At 39.9% G+C, this 23,360-nt stretch overlaps 1 protein-coding gene across 1 annotated transcript; it reads right to left on the minus strand.

Moving 5' to 3' along the window:
• Positions 1-927: 927 nt before the first annotated feature.
• On the minus strand, positions 928-23,083 carry LOC134548915 (transient receptor potential cation channel subfamily V member 6-like). The gene is made up of 15 exons (XM_063394159.1): positions 22,248-23,083; positions 13,204-13,301; positions 12,664-12,786; positions 11,642-11,782; positions 11,010-11,108; positions 10,627-10,802; positions 9,610-9,756; positions 7,085-7,297; positions 6,678-6,764; positions 5,549-5,625; positions 5,198-5,363; positions 4,843-4,909; positions 3,997-4,265; positions 3,159-3,265; positions 928-1,654 (listed from the first exon to the last, which is right to left on the minus strand). Exons 1-15 carry the CDS (start codon positions 22,376-22,378, stop codon positions 1,387-1,389), a joined length of 2,169 nt encoding a protein of 722 aa, XP_063250229.1. The 5' UTR covers positions 22,379-23,083; the 3' UTR covers positions 928-1,386.
• Between the last annotated feature and the right edge of the window lie 277 nt (positions 23,084-23,360).

Genomic DNA, 23,360 nt, shown 5'->3' on the forward strand with positions numbered 1-23,360 from the left:
AAAGTCTAGTGCTAGATGATAGTCTTTAATTTCTTAAAGAACAAAGTTGCTGTTACTAGTACCGTTGGAAGGAAATGTTAAGACCATGGATTGCTTTCTGCTTAACTTGTGCTACTGGAATGAATCTCCACACTCCTGAGAAAAAAAAAAAAACACAACCTGAAATGACTGTCTATTTCTCTGAACAATTCTTCATTTTTCTTAGAGTGGCCTGAGGCAGATGATAAACTGCCAGACTGGCACAGCGTCGTGCCTGGAAGGAAACTGTGTGGATGCCTCAGTTGTTCATTTTTAGTTCATGTTCAGTTTTAGACTTTCAGAGAGAGACAGAGAGAGAGAGAGAACACCAGTTTCTGAACTGTCTCTGCAGTAGCTGTTATTCCTCTATCCAACATCTCCTCACCATTTCTTTCCATGTTAAATACCAGCTCACTACTCAACGTTGATGGCTCAGTTATAAGTAAGGGAACTATGGTTCAGAAATCTGTTCTTCCACAAAAATCCAAAAGACCAGCTTTAGCTTACTTGGGAGATAAATATCTCTGCTGGAATTTCACACTGCTGAAAGTCACCTAACCAGGTCATACACTCTCTCAATCAGAAAAGAAGTTCCCATTTTGGAATCCTCCCAGGAATAGCAATCACTTCTTTTCAAAAGCTTAAAGTGCATTCATGTGACAAAAAATTAAAACAAACAAACAAAAACATCCATCACCAATAAAAAAATCCAAACAAGCAAACCAAACCAAACCAAAACCAAAACAGTCTTGCTAAGCCAGAAATGTTGAAACTGCAGTTAATAGAGACTGCCTTTCTTCAGAGGGCAAAATCTGTCAGGCCCTGAATGCCAGCTGAGTAGTTACAGTCCTTTTCAATCATCACAGTGTCAACAACTACTTTCATTCCTGAGATCAGTTACAGGGTTTGTGGGATTTGGGTGGTTCGGGGGGTTTTTTCTGTATCAAATCATAAATCAGAACTTCAGTCATTCTTTGCTATGAGAGTCTTGCAATTTTGTGAAACTTGGGGGGGAAGATTATACTCTATGTAACAGTCTGGAAGAGGGCTTACTGATCACTTCATCGTAAATGGATGAAATTCCATTGCAGGCTTCTCTTGATCATTTGCATTACACAGCTCAACAAGCCCACCAGCTCGGTGCAAATATCAGTGCAATTGCAGAGATGCTTCTAAGTAGGAGAGAAAAAAATTGCATTTTTTTATCATAGCACAGATGCCATGAACTGCCCACAAAATCTTCACCAGCAGAGTTCTCCAAGGCTGATGAATGTGTGTGGCATGATGGGGAGTGTATGAACAGCTGTAGAAGACAACTGTTGTGGAAAAGGGTCACTTCACATATTGTGGAGTGAAAACAGAGGCTTCTTAGACATCATAGACCTCCTCATCCACGGCAGGACCGACCTCTCCACAAAGCTGGCGAAAGGTGTTGCGCCTCAGGATCTCCCAGCCACGGTGAGAGCTGGTTCTGGATGTGTTCCGTGACAGTGACAGAGCAGACAGTTCCTTCTTGCATAGGGTGTCCCCGCTGGTTTCCAGCTTTTCTGATCCTTTGTCACAGTTATCCTGAGCCTTAAACACCTCTGTGTATCGCATCATCTTGTGTTTGTTGGGATCAACCCTGTCTTCAATTCTGGAAGAGGATTAGAAAATATAAACTGAATTAAGTTGAAAAGTGCCAGCTTATCAACAAAACCCCTCCAAAAAACAGGCCTACTGACATAGACATTCTAGAAAATCCTGCACAGGAAACTCATTACAGGCAGGATGCCAGGAGCTGCTAGCCCAGTTATCTCCTAGCCCTTCATCTCCATCACTGACTTCAGTCCCTTTGTCTGCCTGTGGTTTCTTGTCCTTTAACTCATTTCCCAGTAAGGATTTGCCCTTTCCATTTCACCAGATGTAAGCAATTGGCAGACCTTGTAAATATGCATATATTCATTTATTTCCTCTGTTCTTGACTTTCCTCCTCTGATACTCTATGGCTGCTAGGATGTCACTCATCTCTTGCTGAACTTTCATTTAACTGCTCCACTTCCACCGATCCTCTACATTACTTATAGATTGTCTCCTGAATTACTTTCCCATATATGTATAATGAACACCCATATAATTTAACAGAACTAAATCACAGCAACACCCTTTTCTCACAGCATCCAGTGAATAAGTGGCATTCCCAATTATTCCCAGTGAATTTCTGGGACATTGTTATTGCAATAGATTTTTATATTCCATGCATTGGACTGCAAGTGTTGCATATTGGCACCAGTTTAGGTCTGCTTGCTCTGCCCAGTAAATCTGAAAATCCACAAGGCTCAGTCTGTCTGCAAAACCTGCAGAAAGCCTTGTGCAGGGCCAGGAGTTGGGCTTCAATGATCCTTGTGGGTCCCTTCCAACTCAGGATATTCTATGAGTCTACAATTCTAAGATTCATACAGCCACCACTCCCCCTTCTGGTTTTATCAGCAAAAGATGGCACAGTTAGAAAAGTCAAATGCCCAAAAGTTAATTCTTTTCTCACCTGGCATAAATATTGATTAAAATCAGAAATAATGAGGAATTTAGTGTTATCTAGACTACAGACAGTTTTTTAGTTCAGTGCCTAAACTGAAATCCTGGACCTGTGCCTTTGCCACCTGATGCAATCATTACAAAGTAACATATTTACTAGGTTCACTCAAGAAAGAAATTTTGACTTTAATTATTCTTGTTCTGATTTTCAGTCATTCAACAACTCATTGCTGTAGAGTGCCTGATAGATTGATCCTGCCTCTGCCATTCCATGTATACAAGGGACAAGGACAGCCAAACAAGCACAGCAGTGAAGTTCAGTGATACTCTTTATAAGATATTTGAAAGGAAAATTCAGGTCTTATAACCCATGCAGTTTCTGGAGTCTGTGACTACTGGATGAGAAGGCATCAGCTGATTTCACAAGGAAATGCACAGCAGAGCTTTTTCAGGGGGGCAGTGCTTGTCCATCCGCCAGTCACAGACAGAGAAGAGACTGGGGTCTGTGTTCTGTAAGGACAGCACTTCAAACACTCCCAGGACCACTGGAAAGGCTCTTTATTAACATCAATCCATTGGGTTCTCCTTGCTGGCTCCTTACGAGCAGACCCTCCACGAGAGCTCACCTGAGGTACCATCGGTCCCCCAGCCCGAACTCGCGCCCGCAGATGCCCGAGCGTGGCCAGAGGCACCGCGGCAGCTTCCGCTCCAGCATGACGGTAGTTGCAACAACCTTTGGAATGAGGAAAAAGAAAAAAACTCCGATGAATTAGGAAAAAAATCAGACAATCTTTCGAAAATATTAGTTCCATGAGCAGCGACCTGTACTGTACTTCATTACAGCCCCCTAAGGAAAAAAACCTGTAGTGTCTATATTTCAGATAAGGCAGTCACTAATTTAGGTCTAACTGTGACATGTTCAAAGAAGTAATGGTGGTCTTAAGACACTGTTCCATTTCTTTCCTTTTACACCTCATGGAAATAATTAGGGTAATTAATTGCAAGCTAGAGAAGAGGACAGTATCTGTACCCACTTTGTCATCAGAACTTGCCACTGTGGCCACAGGACTACATTTAACCACTTAACTGACTGCTTTCTCACAGAAAAGCATAGGCAATGGATTTCCTGCTGACTAGCTATAGAACTGTTTTAATTTCTTTGCCTTTTGACCAAGACAGTCAGTCCAACTACTTTTAATGGATCGAAAGACATTTCTGGCCTTCCTGTAGTCATTACCTAGTGTTCTATCCCCCCTCATTCAATCCCTATAATCATAATTTAACTCTCAGTTACACAGCAATGTGATTTGCCAAAAAAAGATGCAACACCAACTCTATTTAACAAGAGATTCCATGCGTAGGGAATGAACATCCCTCAGGGAGACACAGGATGGACAAGAAAGCCTGATGGGCTTCTAGCTGCTATTTGAAATAAGGTAGGAATGCCCAACTTAACTATATTACCTGGGCTCTCCAGAGCTCATCCTGCTCGTGGGCCACTCTCCAGTGGGTGTCACCCATCATGGCAATTAACAAGTTGAGCATAAGGAGGGTGGCAATGATGGCAAAAGCAAAGTACACCACGCTGTACATAAAGGGCAGGTCCACATCATAATTTGCAGGGCCATCAATGATAGTGAGGAACAGCTCAAAAGTGGTGAACAAGGACATGGGATAGTTGTAGAATTGCCCAAGGTTTTCAGGGTTTTCTGTCTGGAAGATGATGTAAAAAGCTGGAGGAGAGAAATCAGGAGAAAAAAAGAGAGATCTTAAAAACAGGAATCACATATCAGGAGGAATACCTTTAAGACATTCTGACCAAAAAAAATTGTCTGGGCAGGACCTGCATGTGTTTCTATGCAAGGACAAATCCCTGATGAGAATCACTGGTCTCCATGATAAAATGACCCAAAATCACTTTATTTGTTTGTTTGTTTGTTTGTTTCTCAAAGTAGTGACCTCTTCCTCCTCAAGGATATACTAAAGCTATATGTGTTAATCTAATTTTCCACAGACAAATACCATAAATGTGGTATGTTCTCAAACCTTGACTTAAAAATGTATGGAATTATCTGAATTATCCTAGTGTCTATTACCCTAGCAAGAGCAAGAACTGAAAAATGAACTCATGGTTTGAGAACAGAAGTCTATCCTGGGAAAGTGACCATGCTCAGAGAAAAGCTAAACATAATCACCTGTTTTTCCATCTATTCAGAAGTCAATAAAAGATTAAATCAAAACCCACACTCTTAATTCATACCAAAGCAGCGCCAGGGGTAACAGGTGATTATTTTCTCTTTGCAGACTCACCTGATGCAAAGCCCAATATCACCACAGCCATGAGCCAGCAAAAGCGCATGAGATCTCCAAATATCATCTGCAGAGCAAAGACAGAGCCACCATGAGGCCCAGCTGTTCCACCCAGCCACAGTGCCACCCTGTGTAAAACTTTTTCCAGATTCTAAGACCACGAGTGGGCTAAAGGAAACCTTTGCACAAAAGAGAGAATGTGAAATTTCTAAAAGGCACCTGTGCAGACAAGAACTTGTCTATTTGACATTAATGCAAAAAATTAGGTAAATAGTCCTGAGGGAGAAAAAAGTATCCTTACAGTTCTCCCTATCTGCAAAGAGGTGTCATGATAGCCCGTATTTGTGTCTCACACCTTCTGGATCATGATGGTGAAAGGCCCGAGCATCTGGAAGCCCCGTGCGAAGTACATGACATTGCACCATCCCAGCACCAGGGCGAAGGACATGGGCACCACCTCCCCAGTGGTGCTGGTGAGACGCATCACCATGGTCACCAGGATCATGCAGGCATATGTGATGCTGCAGACAGGAAGAGACAGCAAAAAAAGGTTCAGTAAAGGAAACATTTGTCCATCCATTAAGAGAAATAAATCCAGAGAAAGAATACTCTGAAAAAATTGAGAAAGTGACTCATCTGGCAAAAGAGAGCAGTGGGGAAAATTATAGACAATATAGTTATTACACTTAATGTGTTCTGTACTTACACGATTATGTGGAAAGGCCCTCCTAGGATTGTTTGTCCAAAATATTTCGCTGCTCCAACTCTAAGGATATCTGGAATCTAAGACAAACATCCTGTTAACTTAAGGACTCTGACAGTTTCTGTAATACTACTAAATGTCATGGCAACAACCGATATTCACAGATTCTTAGGGTCAGCCACATCGCCTTTGATGGATTAATTTCTATGCTACTTCAAAATCAGAATGGTTGAGCCAGTTGGGCTCTTGTTGGGATGAGACAGAGATTGATGAAAATGCAAGTTCTAAGAATGCTTGGGCAGATTGAGAGATGTGTCACAGAGCGGTGCCTCAGTAACAAAGACAAAAAACACCTTCTTGGGGAATCAAAGGTAATTCACACTGTATTAGTGGTAGCCTTAGCCCCAGAGTCATGACTAAGCACAGGAAGAAGGACTTGTCCTTCTGGAACATACCACAGAATCGAAACTGCACACTGCACTCAAGCTGAGGTCACACTAGTGCAGAGCAGAGAGGGGACAATCATCTCCTTTGGCCAGCTGGTTACACTGTGCCTGATGCACCCCATACAGGCAGAAATCCGTTTACAAGACCTGTCTTATTTTCAGTTCTTCCTGTTATCATCTTTTGAGTTTTCTCATAAAAGTTTCAACCTTCTATTTCCTATTATAATAAAATCAAGTTGCGGGTGGTTGAGAAAGGCTCCTGTTACAAGCCCATAGAGTAACTGATCTCCAATTAAATTTAAACTTTTCTGTTTATGCAGAGAAATCCCTTTACCCAGCAGCCCTAAACACAGGAATATTTATGGGTACTGTGTGAAGCAACACCTGGGAGTCAGCTGGACCATGGATGGTGCTAACAGGAACTGTGGATTACCCTGCAAACACTACTTGAGAGTGCGACCAATCCTTCTAATTGCTTCTTCCGCACCCGGAGTCTTACTTAGGACACTGTTACAGTCTCTGTCTCATCTAATAGACACTGTTGGCAATGTCTATTGCCATAGACCTGTATTGAAGCACTCAGACCAAGCAAATAAGCCATACCAAGTAGGAGCACAAATCCATGTTTGTCTAGCAAGTACAATTTGCCCTGATGAAAATTGAAACTGTAAAGCTGTTTCTCTTACCTCAAGGACCAAAATTACTACAGCTCCAATGACTGTGATCAGCTCCCCCACCAGCCTCAGCTCATCTTCATATGACACATATGATTCCTGAAGAAAAAAGTCAATGAAAATTAAAATTAAATTTTAAAGAAAGTGAAAGTAAATTTTAAAAGAGGATGGGGGAGAAGAAAGTCTATTGTTACTTATAACAAACATGACTAGACCTGGCAATGCCAGAGGAAGCAGCCCAGCCCCAGCAAAGGAGAACAGAGCACACCTCCTCTTCCTCCCAGACAAAGGTCAGCTGGCCGAAAGAGGGGAAGAGGACAGCTGCAATAGCTGGGGACTGGGGAAGGCTTGGGCCTTCCAGTTAAGTAGGTTAGATGGGAATTGCCCAATGGGGGCTCTGACTCCTACAGTCACAGCACCTGAAGCATTTTCTGGACATAGACCGTGTTGTCCCTGCTGCTGGTTCTGTTGCCCGTTCGAGGTTTCAGAGGCCGGTAGACGCAGCACATGGTGAAGCAGACCATGTAGAGGATGTAGAACAAGGCCAGGAAACAGAAATAGGGACGACCATACATGTTCCACTTCAGGCTCACCAGCTCCTTCACAGGTGTTAGGTCCAAGATCTGGCGTGCCTGAGAGAGAGAGGAAGAAGGAATTAATTGCCAAAAGTGCATTGCTTCATAAACAGCATTCACAAATTTTCCTGAGAGAGTGTTGAAATACTATTCTCATCTGCCCTATTCAGCATTACGAAACTAAATTTACTTTGCAAAAGTGGAATGCTCTAGTGGGCATTGGATTTGCTAAGTTTGACAATAAAGAGCTTTGGAACAAAGAAATGTATCCTGAAGAGAACAGCTCTTAAGTAGCAGTGAGAAGTACAAGAAAAACATGTTAGATACTGGAATAAATTTGTCCTCTGTGTAGGAACATAGAACAGAGGATGACAGAATATTTCTGTTAGTACAACAGCACAAGTTTCTATATCAGATGTTTTAGAATAAGAAAACCAAAACATTTTTCTAAAAGATATTTGTACTTGTCTGATGCTCTATGGTTTATGTAAAAATACTGCCATTTAAGTTTCTGCCTCATTATCTGGGTAATAATTAATTGAATCACCTACATCAAGCCTTCAGCTTATGCTAGAAGACTGACAGAGCATAAGCAGGAGAGATGGGTGTACTTTACAACTCAAGAATTTGAGCCACACACTTTATTAAATATTTCGAGACTTACTTTCTATTGTTTAGGAGACCACTGCAGTAAGTGAGAGGAAAATGTGACTCAAATTGTTGTGACTGGGTTACTTTAAAGAAAAACTTCTTCATGCACTCTGGATGTTTTTCTTCTCCTGCTACAATGCCCTGTTTCCTCTAAGTCAGCCAAAAATTGCTGAGTGCACAAAGTGCAGGGAATGTTTCCATAAATGGACATGACCCTAACAAAACTCTTGAATGGCTTATGAAATATCATAAAGGATCAAAACTGCATGAGAGAGAAAATCCACCTCTGGGTGCTCTGGTTTCTGTAGAAGTCGGTGTTCTAGAATTCTTTGCATAGGAGAGCAAATTTCAATTTCAAAAGTATAAAACAAGTTTGAAGCTTACTATAATCTTCCCATAGCTTAGTTCCCTTCTGTTTTTTTACTTTTCAACTGCTTCAGGATCAGAAAATTAATCTTAGTATGCATTCTCCTTAACACAAGAGGAACCTGCTTCTGACTGGGGGCTAAAGGTGCTGCTCTTGTCCAACATTGAACTGGGAGGGGATGATGAGATGGGGTCACCCATGCCATTCTTCTAGAGAGATAGCAAACATTTTTGGTCAAACATATCAAATGCAAAAAAGAATTACTAGTTATGCATCAAAAAATTGCAACTGCATATATGTAAGAGCATTCTGGAAAACAAATCATTATGTCTCTTCATATTTGGGAACATCTCTACAGAAATTAGGATTCTTGAATCTGCATGCACTATATTAATGTTTTGGGATAAGAGAGAGGCCAAATATTCTGCTTTCTTTTTAGGATTATGGTTTAGTCTTCTAAAGTGGACAATTTCTAAGCCTGTTATATTTTTGACATGGACTGCTTTTCCCTGGATTTCCACATGTATCCCCACTCAGAAATTTCACTCATAGGATTTCATGTAAGAGCAAATGAGAACTCCATAGACATAGCAGCTCCACAGCAAAGCTCTCCAGAAGCTCAAACTTTTGTTAGAAAAATTTGACTAAAATTTTGATAGGTGGAAATAATACAGGATGGGCAGAACTGCACTAATTGAAGTGTCTTCTGATTCATTTCCTGTCCTGTTAGGATTACTTGAGGTCATTAAAACTGATAGGGTTGTGTACCTTGAAAGTCCTAGGGAGACCTATCAAAGCTCACCATTACACTCTGCTATTTTGGTCTTATTAATCCCTTTACAAGCTTTTGAGCCTACAGCAGAGCCTTTTTGAGCCTACAGCAGAGAAAATTTAGTTTTGAGTCATAACCTGGAATTAAATGAAGGGAATAATAACAATGAGTGGTTTTTTAATGCACTTCAGTTTAGGATTTCTGAATGTGCACCTGTCTCACAGGGATATTTTGAGAGTTAATCAGTATCACAATTACAGGAAGATACTTGCTAGAGCTACTCTACAGGTTCTTAGTGTATCTTTGAGCCTGGTGAGAGAAAATCCTTTTCTGCAGTTTGTTCATACCTAGTTCTTTCAATAACCTTCAATTTTCACACCTCAGAAGAAACTGTATATAAAGCATCAGATGTAGCCAGACCATTAATAAGCCCCTATACTTCACGTATCCTCTGTATCTCATGGTACAAAGTCCTTGCTCTATGGATTGCATGATGAGCTTGAACCCTCAAACTCATCATTCCTCTCCTTCTCTAATCGCTGTGGTCTGCACACAGAATGCACGCGGTGCCCACAGTACCTCTCTCTTCTTGGTGGACACTATGAGCTCGAGGAAGGACTGATCTTCAGCCCAGGAGTCAATCTCTGTGATATCATACAGCACAGTGCTCAAGGGGCCAAAGGACCAGAGATTCTGCTTCCGCTTCTGCATAAGGTATTGAAACATCTGAGGAGAAAAGAAGAGGGGCAAGGATGTCGGAAGCTTTCCAGTATACAGTGTATTTGCAATGAGAACAATTTAAAGGTGTTCAAAACCCTTAATTATGACATATTTTCCTTGAACTTGGTAGCTGTTGTGGTTCTCATATCTCTTGGGAACAATTACAGCAGATTAAGAAGTGGAAGAAGTTTTTCTGATTCCTATTTGATTATTAGCTCATGCTTGACATAAAGAATGGGTTATTTTTACACTAAATTCTAATCAAACTACTAAAGTTACTTGACATAGTTATAGTTCCTGACAACAGACTTCAGAAGGAATTACAGATTGATTAATAAAAAATGTTTTAATAGTCTTCTACATCAGAAAAGAGACATCAGGAAAGAGGGGTAACAAGGGAAATTATTCTGTCCTGTGTGAATCTACAGAAGAAACACTGACCACCTCTGTCTTTTCAGTGAGTGGAAGGATGAGGGTTTACATGAAATGATAAGATTTTGTCTATGAATGAATGCCTGTGGATACCTGAAGAGGTTTCCCATGTGTCACATTTAGAGTAATGAAGTCTAGACAACCAAGACAATAATTTCGGTGAGCTTTTCAAAAAATTACTGGGGGTAAATGTGTCTGTTAATATCTGTTTAGCTCAAATGCTTCAAAAATTGGGGGAAAATATCTATTCTTTAAGCACTCATTTCCTCCATTAGGATAAAGAAATTTCTTGTAAAGGGTTTTTGGGACCTACATAAGAAAAAAAATCTTGTTATGTATCTTCTACCCACTAAGAACATGCACAAACTCCCTGTCTCTGAATGATGTTATTTCAAGGTCTCCATTTCTCTTTTGTACAGAGGTACCAGTGTCACACAAACTCACCACAGTGTTGCCCTCAACTCCAGCCAGTTTGAATGGACTAAGCCCCTCATTGTTAGGAATCAGTTCAAGTGACCCTGGTCCCTCTTTGCTCCTGTCATAGGAAAGTATCAGGCTGTACATGTGGCAGGCAAACGTCTTATTGGGTTGGAGAACCAGGATGTGAAGAACAGTGTTACCTATGAAAGAAGCAGACTGGATGAAGTATCTGGAATAGGCCAGCCCTGTGCAAAAATGGAGAATGGACTGATGGCTTTTATTTTCCTCATTTCCCTCATCCCACAGCTGTTTCTAGTGAGAGAAGAATATTTGCATGCACGGATGACAGTCTGAATTAAAATGCTCAGATCCACTCTATACAATTCACTGAGCCCCACAGTACATACCCAGGGAATCTTGAGCTCTAATGTCAGCTCCATTTTCAATGAGCAGCTGCACAATTTCCTCATTTCCCACACAGGCAGCAAATGATAAAACATGCTCTCCTGAAATGAAAGGAATGGGAAGAAACAGCACTAAGGATTGAGGAGATAGGAGAGGCTGAAGCATGCTGAGGAAAAGCTATCCATGCTATGAAGCCATAGGATATGAAAGGAGGAGTTACTTTAGGTAATTGTAAATTTCCTGCCCCACTTCTCATCCTAACCAGAAAGGTTAAAAAAGACCTGTTCCACACCACACTGAAAGGAAGAAATGTTCTTTTCAGTGGTTTACCTCCATAAGAAGGTTGATAAGTAATTTGCTGCTAGGAAGACACGAAATTACAATTTTTATACAATATATTTATTTATTTGCCTACATGCAAACCTATAAAATGTGTATTGTTTATGTCCACATAACATTCACATACTCAAAGGAAGTCTTACTCTCTGCTAAAAGGTGTGTGTCTGATGACACTTGTAGATAGGAGCCTCTGTTTATCCACTTTGGATGGGGACTAAAGTAAGGCTCCCCCATATCCCCTCACCACTCTGCTGGTTCCCTCCTATAGCAGCAAGGGGAGAAGTTAAGGCTGTACCAAAATAGAAAAGGTTCTGGGAGCTGCGCCTGAAGAAGTGCCCAGTGGCCCTTGCTGTGCTGGCATTGGCTCCTCTCTTAAGCAAAGCCTTCACCAGGGTGGTGTTCTGGTTGGCTGCTGCAATGTGGAGAGCTGTCTGCCCTGCAAGACACAGAAACAAAACCTCATCTTCCAAGAAAGGAACTTGAGGCTGAGCAGCAGCCTGCAGTTCACATGTCAGTCATGGTAAATGGACAGCAGCTAAAGGAGTTAGCTTTCAAATTATCCCTGCTGTGTGCAAAGGGTTGTGCTAGAGATCTTCCATTCTGCCTAAATCTTCTCATTAATTTATTAAAACTGACATTACAAATTGCAAAAAACCCCAACAGCGTGCACTTTCTAGATTTTTTTTTTTCTAGGGAAAATCAAGGCATGTCACACTCTTCTGGGAAGCAAACAGAAAGTTGTGACATTGATTATGCTTTACTTCATAAGAAATGAAGATAAGGTCAAGACAAAACTCAAAACTCCCAAAGTCTTCCTCTAATCCTTCAAACTAGGCTTTAGAATTTTTAAAACCCCATTATTATTATTTTAGTGGTTTTGAGATAGAGACTGGAATTTCTGTGTACTCAACAAGAAGTATTCTTTAAAAATCTGGGTAAGAGTCTAGCCTCAAAGCAGTGGCCACATTTCTCATTTTCTCAACCAAATAACTACTTTTTCTCCTTTCAGGGGAGGTCAGGCAGATAGCCCTTTTTTTACAAACAAGTATGTTACAAAGCAAACTGTATACATCCTTTCCAATCCCTTGCAATTCCCTGGTCAAGACCTCTGCATGTTTGCACATGTGTACTCATGTTTAATGTAATTCCACCTTCCAAGAAAGGTCAGAAGCCATTTGCATGTGTATTTTGCTGTGTGACAGTTTAGCAACATATTGAACCAGGAACAGTATAAGCCAATTTCCCAAATGTACGAGCAGTATTTCCTCTCCCCCCCCTTCAGGAAATCTTGCCCACCCTCATTCCCAGTGACATTACCTTCATAAAGTTCTGATGTCATCCTCTCATTGATAAGCTCAGGAGCTGCTTCCATCAGAGCCACTGCTGCCTCCAAGTTGTCATACATGGCAGCTACATGAAGAGCAGTCTCTCCCACTGCGCCTAGAAAGAGCAGGACAAGCATGAGAATTGTGGGGACGTTTAACTTTATGGGACAAAAGCAGAAATAGATTCGTTGAGGTGGGGAGTTACAGGAGGACTATGCCCTCCCTTGAGTAGTGCCTGGTACAGCCACATAACTGTACAGTCTCTGCCCTTCACTTCAACAAAATCTGAAAACTGAGCAGAAACTTCAGGTGTCTGTAAGTGATGGCCAACCTTAGGCATGAAGTGAATGAGCATAACCACGCCAGAAAACTCACTTTGTTGCAAAGCTGCTGACATAGAGTTAAGCCTTCTGAGTCTGCTGATGCAAATATTTTAGCAATCTAACAAACTACTCATTGTAGGAGGCTCTTGCCTTCCACAGGAAACCATTTTTCTCAAGTGATCCCAAGTTACCTCAATCTCAAGAGTTACCTCTCTGATAGATATCACAGGTTCCATCAGTGAGAAGTTTCCTAATGGCAGCAAGGTTGTTCTCTTTGGCAGCCTGGAGGAGAGGGGATTCCCAGATCCTGTAGTCAAGAAAAAGTGGCTGGTAAGGAACAAAGTCAAACGCATGGTGCCTCTCTCCAGAGACAGCATGGCCTTTGCTCGAGACAGTTTGCATCTTGAACATTTTCACTGAAAAATCAGCAATGCACATCTACCATCTGAGGTATTCCTTGAATGCACAAAAAACCCCACCAAAACCAAAAAACCCAGGAAAAAGCAGAGCAGTGCAATTCTAAAAACACACCAAAGTTCATAATCTCTTTGCTTACTGATGCTGAATCATATGGTGGCAGCAGAGGGAAAGACAGGGGAAACAACCAAAATGTTTTTTGTTTTTATATCCCACTTTTTGAGGCACAGAAATAGTGAAGGTTGGGTCACTGAAGCCCTCCTGCAAGTAGACAGTTATCTCAGGAGCCAGAAAAAGACAGTTGTTTCTTCACACAGCACAATAAATTAAGAAAAGGTCGTTGCCTGAATTGCTCCCATAATGAGTAGAAAAGGGCAAACAAGAATTCCATCTGTGCTCTAGCAACACTCCCTATAATTAAGAGACTGAGCTCTGAAATGTCGTTCTTCCATATACAAAATTACAGAGAATAATTTGACAGCTTGGCTATACTACTTTTTTCTCTACTGCTGAAGAATTGAGGAAATTATTGAGAACTGAAATATGTTCATGACCTGGGAAAGAGCATGCGCTCAAACAAGTTCCAGACAGAGTGGTTCACTTACAGCTGAAGCACGTTCTTGAGTCTTCCATGAGGATCTGGGTTATTTGAGTATGTCTTTTGGGCTTGATGAAGAATTTATAAGTACAGCCACGAAACCTCACTACAACAAGGTCTTTGGAAGCAAACAACAGGTCAAGGGAGGTGAGCCTCCCCCTCTACTCAGCTCTGGTGAGGCCATACCTAGAGCACTGTATCCAGGTCTTAGGATCTTCAGTACAAAACACATGTTTAGCTGCTGGAGAGAGTTCAGCAAAGGGCAAAAGATGATCATGAGAATAGAACATCTCTCAGATGAGGAAAGGCTGAGAGAACTGTGACTCTTTAGCCTAGAAAAGAGAAGGCTCAGGTGGTGTTTCTACCAATTTGTAAAAGTACCTGAGGAGAGTGTTACCTGCAGAGTTTGTTCAGCATCCAAACAAGGTTTTCCAATGTTCAAAATCATGAGTTGGCCACACAAAAAAAAAAAAAAAAAAAAAAAAAAAAAAAAAAATCTCCAAAATCTACAAAATTGAGGTGAATATTTTCATTATCCTTGAATGTTTTTAGGATCATCTTTTAATTCATAAATTAAAAAGTGGTTTGGGGTGGGCTTTTCAATTTCTTGATTTTATACAAATAAAGAATTATAAGTATCTCAGATTCAGGAGATAAAGATTAAAGGGCAGGAAAGACTCTGAAACAAACAAACAAAAACATTATGTCTCGTGAATTTTTGGCATGAAATAGAAAGACATTCCTCACTCTCAACAAGGTAAGTTCAGATTTAGATCTCTGTTCAAATTTAAATTTTGTGCTTTTATCTCACCCATCTTACAACACACACATCTTAAGTACAGGACAGTTTAACAATAAAATAATAGGAAAGCAGGCAACATGAATTCTGTGGCTCACAAGAATATATATTTCTTGCTTTAAATTATTATTTTTTCAACAACAAGATCTTGAATCGAAAAGAAATTTATATGCCATTATCTCTGAATTTAATCCAATTGAAATGTGAGAGTTCTGCTCTCCTAGATGGTGGAAAGACACTGAGAAAACTTGGGGGATAAAGCAAAATAAAAATCATCAGAATTATAAATAGAAATCATTTGAGTAAGTGTAAATCAGTGGACATGGGCTACAAGTAATAGAGGCATAACTGAACTTTGTGTTTATCATTCCACAAAATGAACACTTCCTGTCACCAAGAACACCCCATTTTCTCTAAGTCACTAGAAACTAAACTAGAAAACCCCTGAAGAGCAGAGGAGAAATACAAACATTCAGGATAGAAAGAACCCCCCTCAACAAATCAGGGAACCATTCTGAGATATTTTTATATGTCCTTCACACTCCTAGTTAGGGAAGTAGTCCTTCTATAGCTTACTGATGCGTCAGTTTCATTAGTAACTAATGACAAGATGATTTGATGAGGAGATTGCATCTAGGATCAAACAAACAGGAACTAAATAAAGAGGCACTCTAAGCAAAAGTCTTAAGATTCAGTGTTAGTGAAGTCAGCTTGCCACCTCTGCCAATATTTTGGCTTAGAAAGACTCTGTGTTTCCGGAAAATACAAGTTTCAGAGGCAGGAAGTGGGAAAGAGGTGGGGTTTCTATAGTATAAACAGTGCTACAATTAATATGTTGATGCTTTACTGGGTAGGCCTTTATCCCTCAAATGACCTCAGAGAGGAGGAAGGATTGGGCAATAGACGACATGGGAGGACACAAACGCAATAAGTTTCTCTCAAAAAATTACCAAAGTTCTTTTAAACAACTAATTAAATCACGATACTTCTACAGGGAAGGCACATAAAAAATGCTATGGTCAGCTTTTGGAAACTGAGGATAAAATTGTCAAACATTTCTTCTTATTGTAGCAACCTCCAACAAGGGCTTAAAATGCCAGAGATCTCAGGTCAAAGAGCAAACCAGAAGAGGAACTCAGAAATGCTGGCAAATGTCATGGCACACTGCCTGTGATGTCTCAAAGGTTCGTGAGTTACATGTTCCTAGCACATGTTTTTACTCTCATTAAATTTTCTGTCTTATAATTGGGGAAACATTTTAACCTCATTTAAAACATACCATTCTCATTATCAACTAATTTTTAATACATTACAGCAATGTACTAAGCATATAAATGTCAAAAACTAGGGGAAGCGAATTCGTTAATATAAAAAATTAAATGATGTCACCTGAATTCAAAGCACTTTCAATTATTTAACTTCTGCATATTTAACCAACTTTCTTCCTGATGGATCAAACATAGCACGAGTTTTGCATTTTACTACTTAGGCCCCTTTGTGTGTCAAAGCAGCAGCTTGCAAAATCTATAACTTAAGTCTCTTAACAGAGCTGCCTACAGTAGATGCTTAGCTTCCATAAAGTACCATTACGCCACTGAACTGGTGAGGCTGGCTTTCAGAAAATGATTCAGCAGACATATCTAGACCTTGAGATGATAATTCTGCACATCTAAGTTAAGCTCCTCTTCTAATCCTGTTCATCCCCTTCAACAGCTATGGAATCAAGGAATGCTAAGCTCCTGATTTACCCAGCTAAGTTAAGTTTGTAACACTAGGCAGACTGGATGTTGCCTTACAGGATCAGTTTAGGATAAGCACAGCTCCATAGCAAACCAGTAATTCTGAGGGGCAATGAGAACCACAAGAGTTTCCACCTGGATGTGCTCCTGGGTTTTTCTTACTGAGCTAAGGAATGTGTGGAGGCAGTTAGTGAGCCTTGATCATTCCTTACTATCAGCCAGTTTTCTTCACAGACGATTCAGTGATGTGCTTGAGAAGCTGTGAGCTGTTTGTCCAATGTAGGTGAGGGCAAAATCAGGAACACCCAAAAATCCATTGTGAAACATAGAGAAGGTAAAATGTAGGTCAGATTCTGACTGAGGGAGACATGTAGAACAGTTCTAAACAAGGTTAAAGATTTCACAAGCACTTTCTGCTGGTAATATGTACCCTTTTAGGTCTACAGCTTCTTAAGTATTTCTATTGGAGTGCAGCCTGCTCATTCCACTTATGGAGAGATAGAGATGCAAAGACTAGTAAATAAGTCTTAATTTCGTTATAAAAAGATTAATTTGGATTGCTATGGTTATTCTTTCATAACAGGGAAATATATTAAATATGTGAACTGTCTGGACAACGACCAATCTGAAGATTATTTCAAGACTGAACTCACCAGAAGTGCAATGAAGCATCTCTTTCTGTTCTTCCCTTATCAGATTCTACAACTTCAGTAATTCACTAGATGGAATTTCCCTAGTCTTTGCTCTAATTTAAGTTTGCTTCCAGCTTCAAGCTTTATGCCCATAGAGAATCAGTTCTTGAGGTTCTAAAGCATTTATTTTAACCTAAGCTATAAATTCATCATCAGGATATTATTTTAGCTTTCTCTTCTTTCCCTGTTATGCTCAGAATACCCATGTTCCAGAATGAATCATGAAATTACCAGAAGAGATTCATCTTCTCCCTCCCTTCTGCTAGCATGTGCATGTAGATGTGTGAAAGCCTTCAGGAGAGCACAGGGCTGCTCAGAGGAAGCCAGCCAGCTGAAAGAGGATAAAAGCAATCACCTAGCAAGATGTCAAAGAAGGAGTTAGGGAATAATTGCACCAAGTGAAAAGGAGCCAGATAATGGGCTTGGACAATCAACAGGGTCAGCAGATTTCTTCAGCACCAGCAACAAGACTCAGCAAGTTAACTGGGACCTCTTGCTCGTGTATGTCAAATCCCCTCAGCTGAGAGTAAACAGAGCTTCTCTGGAAATAAATTAAACAGGTTAATAATTGCCAATGTTACTAGACAAGAAACTGATAGGGAATTCTTACCCCTTCAGATGTTTATCTATCTGCCACACAAAGCAAAAGAAATCTTGATCAGTCATTTCCAGCAGGGCATTCTGCTTGCATTAGCATCTTTTTTTTTCTAATTTTGCATCTGAGACCATCATAAGCATAATATCATGCTAGAACTGTTTTAATGGTTCAGAAGTTGTTAGTTGTTATTTATTATCACTGAAGCAATCATAAAACAAATTTGTTCTCTGATGTATAACCTCATTCTGCATCAAAATTTCCACCCCTCCTCAATAGGGATTTTATTGCAGTTTTATTCCAGGTTGTGCTCCTTACCCTGTGTCTAACAATTTTTTTCTTACAGCTTTTTAATTTGGGATAGGGTTTTTTTCAGGGCACATATTTCATGCTTTCGTCTGTATAAGGAAACCTATGGCCAGGTTTAGGAAATAAAATATCTTTCTAAATCTACAAATAACTTCCTAAATCTATGACCCTGAGACGTATTTTAGGCTGAGATTGGGTCTATGAATTGCTGGGGAAACACAGCTTCTGGAGGACTTCTACACTTGTGAAACTAGGGAGACTTTTTTCCATTTTTAGTCTCAAAACTTCTATTAGGATGAAGGTGTATCAGTAGAAGAAAAGACCAGAAATGCTGCTATTGATGCTTTTGATTTTATTTGGCATGCAGGAGCCAATTGTGTTCTGCATCTTTACTGCTCAGAAGCACTGTTGTTGAAACAAGCTATAAATGAAGTGCTGGAACTGGAAGCTGGCATCTTTATTTCACTGTCACCTTTGGAAGCAAATGAACCAATTAATACTGACAGGCAATGTGGATATTAAGACAGGACAATCCTATGTTAAATTGTGGGATGAAAACTCAGTAATGTTGTTTAGACAAATGAACAGTTAAACTATGAGGACATCTCATTCACCACCAGCTTGAGAAAGATTTATGTAGAAGCTGAAGGCTCTCTGTATCCCTGTGAAACTCTTCAGCAATCCAGTTTACCTGCATTAATCTGAGCTGCTTTTTTATTTGTGCCACATTTGTTTCCAGGGTAAGAAAAGCACTTCGCTAATATGTCTGGAAGACTAAAGAGCCACCAAAGAATTTGGAAAGTAAAGGTTTTATTGTGACATCTTTGGAATGACCACAGCTCTCTGCAAGTTATGCAGATTGTTCCAGGCATCTCTAATGCATTATTTATCATTTATCAATAAGAGTTATGGATCCAGGCAATAGCAGGAGGAAAAATACTACGTAATTGTTATACTTTTACAAGTACTGGAACTATGTACACGCTCTAATTTATATATTGCTTATTTTTTTATGAACAGTGCAATTCTCATAGGGCGGAATTTCTAAAATCCCATTCTAGGAGGAACTTGTTCACATTTCCTTAGAAACTCTTGCACTGAAAATAATTTCTAGAAGATCTATTACACTGTGACAGACGTGATGCTTCTTCACCACTATCAGGCCCAAATTTTCATAAGTATTCATTTTTCTGTTCTCCATTATTATGAATTATGTTGAAGGTTTGTTTTCATATGCTTCAGGCTGTGTAGATCCCAGAGTTTGCTTCCAAAGATGTTTCTGGAGAGGACATATGAGATGTGACCACTGTCCCTGGGTGTCCACATTGAGCTACAGGCTGTTTAAAAAAGAGACTCTCCAACAGAGAGAAACCAGAAAATTAAGGCCAAATAAACTCAAAGTCCTCTTTAGTATTAGGAGACTGTATAGCATTTTCTCAACCTGCACTCCCCTGGGGAAATATTACAGAATGCAATATCAATCCCTTTCTGTGAATAATATGAGATCTACTGCTAGTAAGATTCAAAACACTGGTTCACATGAAGAAAAAGAACAAACATAAGTGCCAGGGGAGGTGATAACTACCAAAACAATTTGTTTTCAGGTATTATCACAAGATGTCAGTCAGGAAAAAAAAAAGCCTTGTTCTTCTCTTGCAGACTTTCTGTGTGCAATCAGAGAATGCCAGTTAAACAGTAACATATTTACCACTGGCTTTCAATGAGACAATAGTAGAATTTAATCACTGTGTGTATTCCAATACCATTTTCACTAGGAAGAACTCAAGCTGAAGCCACAACACTGCAGTTCTATAACACAAAATGACAGGACCCAGCAAAAGCCCTTTTGGGTTACAACAGTTTTTCCACAAAAGCAGAGGTTTCATAAGAGTAGTTCCCACACACCAGTCACCAAAGAAAGTATTTCTGTTGTGTTTTTCTATCTGTACACAACTAAAAATGCGAAAGCAGTAAAACCGAATTCAGCCCCCTGCAAAATGTTCATTTTTTTTTCTCCTCAAACTCTGAGCATCCCTGGGGACAAGAAAGGAAAGAGTAGGAGAATAGGAGGAAGAACTGGTCCTGTCCCTCTTTAGGAAAAGAGTTTTCACATATTGGCAGCATGTAATTTGTGTCCAAATAGCGGGAGGCTAATTTGTGTTAGTTGAAAGCTGTGGGAAACATACAGACCTGAAATGGAAGGGAACAATCATGTCCCCATGCAACCCAGATTTCACAGTGAATATTGTGCACAATGCATGAGTTTTACAGAGAGATTTACAGAGAAACACAGAAAAGTTAACTTTGGGGCCGGTGGGATTGCCCTACAGTGATCTAAGAGAAGTTTATGCAGAAGAGTTTATACAACTAACATTTCCTCTGTTTTCCTCCATCAGTAGCAACACACAAGATGTTCATGGGCCTGTAGCACATGACTACTGAGGACTAATGAGCAAAGAGAAGTGGCAATCTAACAGTAGCCCATGTGAAAGGGAGCAACAAAAAGGAAGAGACCAAACCAATCTTGGCAACAGAAGATGGGTTTCAAGGGACTGGAATATCATCAAAATTTATGATTTTGGAAGTTCACATTGAATATTTGGGGGCAAAAAACAAAATAAAACAAAACTCTTTCACTAGGAGGTTACTACAGCACTGTACCAGGTACCTAAAGACATCTCTGTCCTGGGAATTTTTCAAGACTGATTTAGACAGAGGTTAAGCAATGTGATCTCTTGCTGACAATAGTTCAGCTTCAAGTGGGAGGGTAGATAGAGATCAGCAGAGCTTCCTTCCACATCTCTTTGACTTAAAATATGAAGATAATGTTATAATCATTAAAAAATGCTGTATTACAATTTATTGCATATTGGTTTAAATTATTAATATATAATCAATATAATCAATTTGCTATATTAATATATTTAGACTTCTATTTTGTACACATTTGGATCTCAAAGAATCTGCTGAGAACTTACTTTTCAGTTACCTGTGATGTTTTTCATGAACAAATCAAAATGTAAACACTTCAGCATTCCACAGAAACACTGTTGTTCCCATTGTCCCTCCCATTTTAAGTGTATTTAAGTCCCACTGCTCTGAAGTAAACTCAAACAGGCTTTGTTAGCTGGTCAGAAGTTAGATCATGATGTGATTCTTTCCCTAAAGGTGTATTTTTGTCCCTCTTAACCTGCTTCTTTGCATATTTCTATACATATATGTGTATATACATATGTATAGATAGATCTATTTTGTCCCACAGTCACCTTTTTGTCCCCACAGATGTTCAGAGTTATGTGTGGAAAGAAAAAGCAGATTTTACAAGCAACTGGAAGCAATTTGTTATTTGAGCACTGCAGCATTTGTGCAAGCAGAAATGACAACGAAAACCAGATCCAGCTGTATTTCCATGAATAGTCCTACATTTCTGTGGGTGGAGGGAGAAACCCTGCACAGCAGTAACAAACAGTGTTCACAAGGGAAGACACAGCCAATCTGGATAACCTAAGGTCTAAGAGGAGTCACTGCACATGTTAACACCCAGGTCACAGGGCTGAGAAACCACAGTCTGACCCAGGAGGTGACTGACCCCCAAAACACTCAACAAAATTAAGCCCACTCAATCCCACAGTAAGAGCATCCTTTAGAGAAATAGAAAGCAAAATCCTGACAAAAAAGCACCACTATTTCAGCTGACTACAGCCTATACAACACACACACTCCTAATAATAATAATAGTAATAATGTTAATGATAATGATAATAATAATGATAATAATAATAATTAAAAACAAACCTTAAAGCATTTTCCTGCGAGCTTTACCAATGAAGCAAGAAAGACAAGAGAATACATTATTAATTTGTGACTGAAGTCCTGCACTCAGGGTAATTCAATCGCAACCTGGTAAAACTACCTGTGACAGCAGATAAGATTGGAACTCCCAGAAGCATTCCACCTCGAAAGAAGAAATCTGATAGAGAAAAGCGCTCCAGGGTTGTTTAAAGTTTATCTACCGGCAGAAAAGCCTAAGGGGAAAGAGTGAGAATCAGCTACAGAGAGAGCAGCAGAAGAAAGAGAAGACAAGAAGGCTGAAGTGCACTGTACCTTTTCTGCTGGAGTAAGTAGATTTCATCCAGATGTTTATCCCAGGATTTTTTGCCTTGCAGCTTCTGACTTAGTCCATTCCATATCCGGGCATAGAAGGGATTGCTCTCCCCAAATAAAGGTACCCCCATATCACGTCCTGTTTTCTCTCTTGCTAGCTGCCTGAAAGCCAGCAATCCCCACTTTGGGAAAAACTCAGGAAAGACTCCCTGCAGGTCACCACTCCTCCACCCTCAGTTACTTAGAGAGGAGACTGTCAGTCAACTGCATCAGCTGATCAAAGTACTGTAAAAACACACAATAAAATCACTTGTTCCTAGCAGACCATACCTAGAGCCTCATCAATTACTTAGTTTCCAAAATAGCCCAACCCAAAGGTGTGTCTGATTTAGAAGTAGCTCGCCAGCAGTCTACCCCTCAAAAAGACCCTGTACAGCACTGAAGAATTCATAACAGCATCAAGGTCCTAGGCTTCTACTATTTTGATTTTGAAATCTAGACTTGGGAAGCAATCACCCTCCTTTTCTATCTCTAAATTCCTCTGGAAAGCAGCATGAAAGCAATTTTGAAATAGACAGCTGAGCAAGTCGGGCAAAACACCTTTAAGGTGACTGAACATGTGGAAGCATGCCCTAAAAGACACAGTGCTCTGGGAAGGTGGCAGAGAGGAGGACACACCTCCCACCTCAGCTGTCTGCAAATCCCATTAAAGAAATTATCGTTACAGACTCCACCTTCTCCACGTAAAACAAAATAAGTTACTCCACAAGCTGTAAGAAGGGTTTATGTAGATTAATGAGTAAACATTACATATTTCATTTTCATTTAATGTTCTACAAACTCTCATTATTCTCATTTCTTCCAGAAAAATCTTATCTAGAAAAGGGATGAAAATTTCTGTTAAAAAACAAAAACAAAAACAAACAACTTCCTTTTAAAATTTTTTTAACTTTTTTTTTTTTTTTTTTACTTTACAAAAACTTGATTTTGGCACAGAAAAACATATTCAGAGTCAGGAGGTATTTGCCTGCAAAGCAGTACACCAAATATCAAAATGCAGAGATGAGGCATCCTTCGAGTGACTAAGCTGGAAGCTATGAGAGAGAAAAGAAA

Source organism: Prinia subflava, chromosome 3 (genome assembly GCF_021018805.1).
Source record: "Prinia subflava isolate CZ2003 ecotype Zambia chromosome 3, Cam_Psub_1.2, whole genome shotgun sequence".
Lineage (NCBI taxonomy): Eukaryota > Metazoa > Chordata > Aves > Passeriformes > Cisticolidae > Prinia > Prinia subflava.

Coding starts and splice junctions, on each gene's coding strand:
- LOC134548915 (XM_063394159.1), bottom strand. CDS start 22,378: ATGGGGGTACCTTTATTTGGGGAGAGCAATCCCTTCTATGCCCGGATA. Junction 4,910..5,197: donor TCACCATCATGATCCAGAAG/GTGTGAGACACA, acceptor TTTGCTCTGCAG/ATGATATTTGGAGATCTCAT. Junction 3,266..3,996: donor ATGAGCTCTGGAGAGCCCAG/GTAATATAGTTA, acceptor CTCATTCCAAAG/GTTGTTGCAACTACCGTCAT.